The sequence below is a fragment of the Osmerus eperlanus genome, chromosome 19, assembly GCF_963692335.1.
Source record: "Osmerus eperlanus chromosome 19, fOsmEpe2.1, whole genome shotgun sequence".
Classification (NCBI taxonomy): domain Eukaryota; kingdom Metazoa; phylum Chordata; class Actinopteri; order Osmeriformes; family Osmeridae; genus Osmerus; species Osmerus eperlanus.
Genome location: NC_085036.1, coordinates 12,278,489 through 12,288,390, shown reverse-complemented (window position 1 = coordinate 12,288,390; position 9,902 = coordinate 12,278,489). Strand labels below are relative to the sequence as shown.

General features: G+C 45.8%; 2 protein-coding genes across 3 annotated transcripts; one reads left to right on the top strand and one right to left on the bottom strand.

Annotated features, from left to right (window-relative positions):
- Positions 1 to 10: 10 nt before the first annotated feature.
- LOC134039670 (solute carrier family 25 member 45) lies at positions 11 to 3,861 on the bottom strand. The gene is made up of 7 exons (XM_062485678.1): positions 3,649 to 3,861; positions 2,664 to 2,726; positions 2,490 to 2,533; positions 2,333 to 2,404; positions 1,841 to 2,029; positions 1,181 to 1,418; positions 11 to 978 (listed from the first exon to the last, which is right to left on the bottom strand). Exons 2-7 carry the CDS (start codon positions 2,698 to 2,700, stop codon positions 695 to 697), a joined length of 864 nt encoding a protein of 287 aa, XP_062341662.1. The 5' UTR covers positions 2,701 to 2,726; positions 3,649 to 3,861; the 3' UTR covers positions 11 to 694.
- Positions 3,862 to 4,093: 232 nt separating this feature from the next.
- Positions 4,094 to 9,895, top strand: frmd8 (FERM domain containing 8). 2 transcript variants are annotated; one of them, XM_062485676.1, is made up of 11 exons: positions 4,094 to 4,149; positions 4,522 to 4,606; positions 5,033 to 5,200; positions 5,525 to 5,626; positions 5,899 to 5,957; positions 6,119 to 6,285; positions 6,537 to 6,752; positions 6,879 to 7,002; positions 7,200 to 7,349; positions 7,577 to 7,811; positions 8,075 to 9,895. In XM_062485676.1, the coding sequence occupies exons 2-11, from the start codon at positions 4,522 to 4,524 to the stop codon at positions 8,185 to 8,187; spliced, it is 1,419 nt and encodes a 472-aa protein (XP_062341660.1). In that variant the 5' UTR covers positions 4,094 to 4,149; the 3' UTR covers positions 8,188 to 9,895. The 2 variants fall into 2 exon arrangements, with proteins under 2 accessions (XP_062341660.1, XP_062341659.1); XM_062485675.1 differs by lacking the exon at positions 4,094 to 4,149 and adding an exon at positions 4,156 to 4,304.
- Positions 9,896 to 9,902: the final 7 nt, after the last annotated feature.

Genomic DNA, 9,902 nt, shown 5'->3' with positions numbered 1-9,902 from the left:
TTCACTGTTTTGTATGTTTATTATAAAGTCATGTTTAGGCGTGTATACGATATGAATACTACATACATACAGTACATACTGGTTAAACTAGCAGCCTCCTCTGAAGGAAACGCCACGCTGCCTCCACCCTGGGGGATGGTACATGCAGTCTAGTGGACGATAGTGAGGTACCCATATCCATGATCCCTAAAGAAATATTCACATCAGTCTGGCCACAGTATCATTTCATCAGGGCACACCGCTAAATCCTATGGAACAATAATGTGCAAAAAAAATAAATGCTTATATCAGTTTTAGCGTCTGCTAAAATAAAAATGAACACATTCACATTCCAAAAAGGCGTTGCCAAAACCAGGGTGCTAAAGAGAATTAAGTCCAAGACCGTAGCTGTTGTATTCTTTGTTTTCAGCTTGTCTGTCCAGGGTTTCCCACAGAAAATGTGTTAGTTAAGGTGGTAAGGTGGGGTTTCCCGCTAGTTTGTGCGATAGACTAATGCGTTCTGCAGAGTTGTAAGACTGGCGTTGGTCACGGTTTGGAATGGAAGGGAGAAAACAGGACAACGGCGGATATCGCTATAAAAAATAGTGTTTTTTTTGGACTACGTAGTTAAGGCGGCAGGCGTGTGTTGCTTAGGTGGCCGCCTTAACTGAAAAGTGCTGCGGGAAACCCCGCTGTCCTTGTGGGTCAGTGTGTGTCAGTCAGCTGGCAGGGAGGTGAAGTACCGCATGAGGCTCTCGTAGCTGAGGAAGGTGACGGCGTTGACAGGGAAGGCTCTCAGGCTGTTGAGCAGCAGGCCTTTGAAGAACACCCTGGGTCCCTCCTCTCGCAGGCTCACTCGCATGCAGTGAAGGACCCCGTCGTACTCCCGGCCCCCAGCGCCCGCCATCTGCAGACGGGCTTTCACCACATCCATGGGGGTGGCGCAGGCCCATGTGACCACGCCCGCCAGCCCGCCCGCCATCAACACCGCGAACGTACCTGAGGGTGACCGACCGACATTTCAGACATTGTACAGTGTGACAGGTGTCATTGTGTTGCTCGTCGGTAGGACTGTGCCTGAAGATCAAGGATCAGGCATGCACAGTTAACAACATACGCATACTCATCCACACCAACATGACCTCTGAGCAGGGGAGCGCGCTGTGACACACAAACCGGAACCACGAGCGACTCCACTCACCTGGTTGCTTTCCGCTCTCAGTCAGAGCCCTGCATGTCATCTCGTAGGGCAGGAAGTACAGTCCGTAGCAGGGCACATCCCTCAAGGCCAGGGCAAACCCTCCCCGGAACAGGCCCCTCAGCCCGTCCGCTCTCAGGATCACCGCTGCACAGTGGACGGGGCCCCGGTATCGGCCCCCCTTCTGGGTCTGTGTCTGCAGGCGTACCTTCACCAGGTCGACGGGCGCCGTGACCAACACCTGGAAGCAAAAAGCCAGGAGCGAAACACCTGTAAACGAGCTGTGTTCCACATCCATGCTTTCACACGTTTTGCTTTTTTTGGGGGATCCAGGCCCCAAATACAAACCTCTTTAGAAAGGAATATACTTCTCTTCTTATCACCTACACCCTCCACCCCTCCCATCCCCCACCCTCGCTCCACGCCCCCTGTGGGAACTCGACCACCATCGTTTGAGAACCATTAAATCTTTACACTCACATTGTGTTACTTCAGCAGAAGCTTATCCAAACTCTCCTAACTTTGTATCCTGTGATTCCATAATATACGTGCAGGTGTCAAGAACTCGTAGATGTTCTAGAAGACATCCGATGTTCTAGAACACCTGGGGATTCTGTAGCCTGCGTGTGATAACAGCCGCAGCCCACCCGTGCAGCAGTGTACCTGCGTCGCACCAGAGAAGCACCCGGCCGTAAACACAGCTGCTGCAGAGGCGTGGTTGCCTTTGCTCCTCTCGTTGCGCTGGGAGCGAGTGAGGTAGTCTAAAGCGTTGCTGTAGGAGCCAAACACCACAGAGTTGGTGATGCCAGTGGTCAGGACCGGAAAGGCCATGCCTTTGAAGAACCCATGGATCTGATTGGACCAAGAGAAAACATAACATAAATGAAAAAGATGAATGAAGAGAAAATGAAATTGCATTACCACCCTTCTGATATGTGTGTTGTATGTGAAGATCTTGAATGCGGTAATGTTCATTCTACAAAATCTAAGATACATTTCAAACATTTTCCCACCTGTGGATTAATAAAGTTTTATTTTATATATAAAGAGATGTGAAAGAGAAAGAAAGTCTCTTGCATTACTACTGATGTGACTGAGTATACTTGCATAGCCAAACTTCAAGCTTCATTTAGGGTTAGAGTATGCAAAGCCTACCCCTTCGCGAGAGTAGGTCCTTGTTATGCAATCAAGAATCCCTTTATATTTACTCTGGGTCTGCAGACGCACCTATACAGGTATGGGACACGGAGGTTAGTAATGGAATTTAAACGTAAAACATAAAGATGACGTTCACGCTGACGTATATTCTGACCTTCATTGTGTCTATTGGATGGCCAACAGCCAATCCAACACCACCTTCATAAGGGAACACAAGAACGTTCTGTCAGTCTAGACCTCCAAGTATGCCATTCAATTACAAATGTAATGTAAAGTTTTGATGAAATCTAGATTTTTCGATTTTACATGAGAAGATTGTTCACATTACCTGAAATGCATCCTGCAGCAAATTCCACCAAAGGCATGGCTCTTCCCGTCTCCGCACAACTCACTGAAACGTGAAGCGTGTTGTTTATTATTGAGGATGGACAAGCATTGACTGAAAGGTCACAGTATCTATAGGTGAAGTAGGGTATTTCGGCCAAAGAAAGAGATGGATCAACCCTGTGGAGGTCTTATGTGTAATGAGGTTTAATAAAGCCTAATCGTTGTAGGCTAAATATGAATCACTGGGGGTCAGAACCTGGTACATTACATTTACATTTAGCAGACACTTTTATCCAGAGCGACTTACAGTAAGTACAGGGACATTCCCCGAGGCAAGTAGGGTGAAGTGTCTTGTCCAAGGACACAACGTAATTTTGCACAGCCATGAATCGAACCGACAACCTTCTGATTATTATCCCGATTCCCTAACCGCTCAGCCATCTGACTCAAGATGTAGGAGAGTAATAACTGTCAGCCTAGTTCTAAGATACGAAATGGTCCTATAATTTTTATATAGGCTATACATAATAAGATAGAATAAAACAATCAAACTTCAGAGCAATTTTATGCAGAGACTAACAAACACACAAAGCATTTAGCATTTTACTTTCTAATTTGATACAATGATGATGATGATGAACTTAACGTCATACTTCAGATCTGTAAAATGACCTTTGAACTCAACCATAACCTCAACCTAGGCAATGTATTATTTTTTTACAGGTTCTAGTTTGCCAAGTGCTTCCCAAATGTTCTAATCCGCTCTGGATAAGAGTGTCTGCTAAATGACTAAATGTAATCCGGTTTTTATCATGTATCTTTTTATTTTACACACGTTCGAAATGTGAGATGATCTGATAGCCTATTTGCGGACAAAAGTCTGTGCAAAACACTTTTATGGTGAAACATTTCGTTTTTGTCTTGAACAGACTGTACGCCACATAAACCGTGGTAGGCTGAGATTATTTTTTACACTGTTAGTTTACCTGTTTAGCGTCACTTAACTGCACAATGAATAATCATCCAAACTGTCTCATGAAGATCCTTATCGGAGTTCTTAACTTCTTAGCTTCTACTGTACCCACGTCCTCATCTTCAGACTTGCTGCTGTCATGTAATGTCCATTGTCCTGCCTTCCAGTGCTATATGCTGCCGTTCCGTGGTGAAAATGTGCACTGTCCAGTTGGCAAAATCAGGGCAGCCCTGCAAAATGTCGATAAAATAGTGAACTACTGTGTCGATACCCATTTAGAAAAACTGTAGTTATACTAGTAAGTATTTCACATAGTTTTATAAGTTAACACATAGTGTATAGCCTACTAATCAACCTACTTACTAGTTGCTTGCTCCACCCTTACAAATTGCAAATTGGACGTCTCTTTCCTCCCAGATATATTAAAGCGGTCTCCGCCGGCGCCTAAAACGTGTGTACCCCATGTGACATACGTGGGCACGTCCAGCGGCGGTAGACGTTAGTGGGAGCTATTGTAAGTCTTGACATTTGGCGGTGCTTGACCAGACTTGTTTGTGTACGAGGGAATTGTTGATCTTTTTTTTTTTTTTTTTCAAATTGGGAAAGAAACATCATACATATTTTACTGTTTCTTACGCATTTTTGAACTTACTTTTATTTCATCAAAAGGTAAACGGGAGAAATGTGTTGCTCCACAGCGGTGGTGCTAGCTAGCAAGCTAGAACAAATAGTCACTTCTACTGCTAGCTAGCCAGCTAACGTTAGCCCTACACCAGAGTTATCTGAAAGTGCTTCTTAAGAGCAGCGTCTGCCATTTATCTTGCTTATATTAACATGTATGTCAGTTAACGTTTACAGACTCTTAATCTTTTGACTATTGCTTCAGATGGAAGGAGATGAGTGTGGTTTTGCCCCGGAGTCATCAGATGGTCATTCGCAAAGAGGAAGCGTTGCCTCCTCCGTCACCCGCGGTCAGTGGTGAAGCTGGTTAGCCAGCTTTTGTTTACAATCTGTTGTGTCGGGTAAGGTCGAGAACAATTTAAGGCTGAAACCTGTGACAGTACGGCGTGTACGCAACTGAAAGTGACCTACTTCTAGTTATTTAACCTTAGAAATTACCATTAACATATCTCCATTTCAAGCGGGTCGATCATGCTCGCCACAATCCATGAAATACCAAACACTGACGAACAGCAAAAACACTCCCACTGGAAGTGAGCAGTCACTCGGGAAAAGGGTTCGACAATCAACCCTTTGAATTTCCCATCCAGTTCGGAGGTTTTCATAAAACCTCAAGAGTAATCCTAGATGGCCGCCGGTCACATCGAATGTAATCCTAAAGCCTGCTATTCTTATGAATTGTGTCATCGTTTCCCTGTGTGTGCTTTGCATTGCAGCCCAAGATGTTCTAGTCTACTTAGTGGGCGACAGTGCGGTTCACCTGTGTGTGGAGGGAGTTGGCTGTGTGAGTGTACACGAGCTGGGTCGCAGTGTCCGCGAGGCTCTCCACATTCCAGACTCTATCCAGGACGTCTTTGCCTTCTGGCTCTGCTCCCCCCTGCTCGGTAATAACAACGGTTCTTTCATTCAGATATTTTTAACTGATGTGACCACCTTGAAGTACTTTTTGTGGTTTGAAAACCATAGGATGCTGTTAGAAATTATCTTTAAAAAAAAACGATGTGGTATTAATGGATACTTTTTACTGTTGGTCATCGAAGATGCACAGTTTAATTTATGTATAATTCAACCTCTTGAGGTGACCTGTCCGAATGTTCAGAATGACAGTGAATCACTATTCGTAACTAAACAGATTACTAATGTTTAGCGTGCATGTATATGCCCTCTTCCTGGTTGAATAAACTCCACCATCTTTCCTCTCCTCTCAGAACTGCAGTTGAAACCGAAGCACCAGCCCTACAAACTGTGCCGGCAGTGGCAGGACCTTCTGTACCGCTTCACCGAGGCGTCGCAGGAGGACATATCTGAGGGTGAGGCCGTCTGCCTGGCTGGGGGGGAACCATGTGTGCTCCCGGGGGCTCGCAGGTCTTATCTCTCCTGGTGGAGGTTTAGCCTTGTCCATTTTGATGATTAATTTTCTTCTACAATTTTTTCTTTTTGCACATTTACACACACAGCATGACCTGGTTAGTCCACTCTAATCCTAATCCTTGTTGTGCATCTGTCAGGAGTGGAATATGAGTCTTTTGTGTGTGTGTGTGTGTAATATCCTTTTGTTTACACTGCTTTATTCAACTTTTAGATGAACCCTGTTTGCAGTACAGAAGAAATGTGTTTTATCCCAAGTCTAAAGAACTACAGGTACAGTTAGCATCCTTCCCACAACTGTGTCAACCAAACATCACCTTTGTGCTTCCCCAATACAGTTTAAAAAACAAGATTTATTATGAGCCAAAGGGTTGTAATGTAATCGGTTTCAAAGCCTGGTGTCTGCTGTGTGCATCTCCCGTCCCTGGTTCCAGATTGAAGATGAGGGGGTGCTGAGGCTGCTGTACGACGAGGCGCGGGGGAACATCCTGCTGGGGCGCTACCCCTGCGACCCCGGCCACTGGACCAGCCTGGGAGCCCTGTCTCTGGCCCTGGAGGAGGGCCCCGGCCTGGACAACCAGAAAGCCGCCGCCGTTGTCAGGTAACGCCCGCCTGTTGTCACATGCTGTGGTTATTTCTAAGTCGTTTTGGTTCAAAACAGCTTGAAAATAACATGTGAATGTACATTTAGCATAAGCATTTAGCATTAGCTTATGTTTTTTCCTACCAAAAAAATAAACGAAGCAGGTGTTAAGATTGCTGCTGCTGTTGTTGTTGTTCATGGATGCGGATCTCTAGTTTTGGTAACGGGTCAGTCACAAACGTAACCCTCGTCTCTGGGTCGGCCTTCAGGGAGAAGAAGCTGTCGTCCTTTCTGCCCGTGCACGTGGCGGGCGCGGGCGGGGGCCTCTTCTCCTCCCTCTGGGGGAAAGGCAGCCGGCATGCTGAGCTGGAGAAGAAGCTGCTGGAGGAGTACCAGAGGATACGAGGCTCGGCAGGGAGCCCCCCTGAACCCACGCAGCACCTGCGCCAGTACCTCAGCACCTGCCACTCTCTGCCTTACTACGGGTACGGAGGGGGGCGGGGCTTAATCCTTCTTTGTTCATTGCTCAGAGGAAGTGAAAAGAAATCGTCGTTAGGATAAGCTGGTGTTTTATATTCGGGGGGTAGTTCTAACACCTGTGTGTTTCGCAGGTGTGCTTTCTTTGCTGGGGAGATTGACAAACCTGTTCAGGGACTCCTGCAGAGGTCCGGACGCAAAGCAGTGAACGTGGGGATCAGCCTGGAGGGCGTGTATGTGATCGACCTGAAGGAGAAGGTGAGGGGGAGGGGGGAGCCTGGAGGGGGGAAGGAATAGATGAGGTCACAGATTAAATGATATGTCATCCCTTTTTCACTCCTATGATTAAGGCCTTCCTTGTTTCTCTCTCTCTCCCTTCCTCCCCCTATCTCTCTCCCTTTCACTTCCTCTCTCTGCCTCCCTCCCTCTCTCCACCCTGACGTTGTCTCTCTCAGCATGTGCTTCTGGGCCTTCGCTTCAGTGAGCTGTCCTGGGACCACAGCTACCCCGAGGGGGAGGGAGACTCCCACATCCTGTGGCTGGAGTTTGACGGGGAGGACGCAGGCGTTCCAGTCAACAAGTTACTGAAGATCTACTCCAAACAGGTCCTACATCTACACTGCAGACCAGTGCACAGGCAAACCCTCAGGATCACGCTATGCTTGACGCTAGTTAGTGTTTCTCGATATACTGTATACCGTTCAAATCCCCCTGTCTGTACTTGGCTTTGGATACAAGCATCTTCTAGATCCACAGCGGGATACAGAAGGGGATTTGAAGGAACATCATTGGTCAGTTGTTGTCACATGACTCCCGTGTCGTGCGTTTGCAGGCGGAGCTGATGAGCGGTCTGATCGAGTTCTGTGTGGAGCTGCGCTCAACGTCCGAGGCTGCCGCCGCCGTGTCGGAGGAGGATGGCGTGGCACCGTCGCCCCAGACGGAGGAGCGGGGGGGCCGGGGGGGAGGCGACGGGGGCCTGGGGGCCAGGCGGGGGAAGCTGCGCAGGCAGAGCAGTGTGGTGTGCAGCAGGGTGAACTCTCTCAGCACCATCGACTATGTGGACAACGGTGAGTCTGCGAGGGGGGGGCTTGCTTGTTCGCTCGCTCTCTGATGTGTAAACCACAGTGTTAACCGCAGTGGTTAAGTAGGATGGGTGTGGCTCAGTGGTAGAGCCTTGTTCCTGCAGATCAAAGAACCCACGTTGTAATCCTTTGTATACAAGTTTCTGCTGAATAATTAAACGATAAGCTGTAATTGTTTTATTTTAGACTTGCTGCTACGTAGACATTTAATTTCTTCTTGTGTTGCTTGTTCTTCTCCTTCTGGGCAGGTAAGGAAATTAAGCGTGTCAAGCCAAAGAGAGCTGCTTCCTTCTTCACCAGGCAGGCCCAGGCCCCCTCATACTCTGCTGTGGAGGTGTCAGAGAGTCTGGAGCAGGGCTGAGTGCTGGGGCTGAGGCTGAGGCTAGGGCTGGGGCTGGACCTGGTCCTCACTCTGTCTGGAGACCTTGAAGCCTTGACATGCAGGGACATGTGGGACAAATCAAAGATGTCCTATGTTTTTAAGGTAATCACAATCAGTAGATCTAACATGAGCACGTAGGAAACACTTGGTTTCTCCCACAGCTGAGATGGAAGGAGCTTAAGAGTTGAACTCCTGATATCATGCAAATGGACCAATTGAGGGACAAAAGTGTGAATACATATTTATGCAGAAGTGTGTGTGTGTGTATAAAATGTAATATGAGAATATTGGGATAATCGGCGCCAATACCTACAGAAAGGGTGGGATTGGTGATTGCACGTAATTTACCCCCAAAGAGAGGGATTCCGTGAGTAGTTCAAACATATCCCCTCTATCACGTATGCAAAACATGTAGAAACCAAACATGAATATGGGGAGAATATTATGGAATGGCTGGACAAATCATGATTGTGCAACTTTTGTAAAGACCTGCTGTTGCAACTTTACTCTAGATCTGTGGTTCTTAACCCTGTCCTCAGGGAACCCCTGTCCTGCATGTTTTAGATGTTTCTTGGCTCCAACACACCTGATTCAAATGCATGTTCGTTACCCGGCTTCTACAGAGCTAGATAACGACCCATTTATTTGAATCAGGTGTGTTGGTGCTGGGAAACATCTAAAACATGCAGGATAGGGGTGCCCTGAGGACAAGGTTAAGAAACACTGCTCTAGATACAAACTAGTTAGTCAGTTAAGTTGTTTGGTTTTGATAGTTTTTGCATGTCTGTTTCTGAGCAGGTAGCTTCCCTGTTCTAGCATATTGCACATTTTATTAGTGGAGCTTGTTAATGAAAACTCAACGAGTATGTTTACTTACACAACAGGTGCTCTCTCTCTCTCTCTCGAGTTTGGTTCAATCAGAAGGAGAATTTCAGTCACTCAATACAACATCTCTAATGTAAATATAAGTTTACAAACTGAAGAATGTGGTCTTTTATAACATTAATTTGAATTTTTCAACTAACAGCTGCAAAAAACATGGTCTTGAATTATGTTATTTTGTATGTTTCGTTGATAGAAACCCATAAAATTTATAGGTTCACTTTCTGTATGATCCCATCTTTCAGTATTTTAGACTGCACTATTGATACATTTGAATACTGTGTACATTTCTATTTCTAAGTCTTTGTATCATTTTGATGTGGTCTCACGTTCACATTTTTTGCCTCATGTTCACTTACATATGAAGCAATAGGTAATGTAAATCCTTATCCTTTCCAGTTTGCAGTGTTTGGATAGCAAGACCAAGTGCCTTTTTTATTTGTATTAACGCTAAGTTGGCATCTAGGAGATTGTAATGAGCTTGTCCAGCTGTCTCTCTGGGTAAAACGATGTATCACTTTGGCCTTCAGTGTTTTTGTCATTAAGTTTTATTTTCTCTTGTTCTGTGTATATCGAGACTGTGATTTCACTGTTTATCTTTCCTTTGTAATTACACTATATGCACTACCATATTTAACCAGTGTCTTGTCCAACCCACGATAACGAATTCTAACACACCTTTCTACTAATCTTTCTGAAACACTGTGGTTGAATTAAATAGTTAAAAAGACGGTTTTGTTTGTTATGTTATACATTTTCCTGTAATTTTAAGTAAACATTTTTGAACAATAAAAAGTCAGTGGAATCTCTGG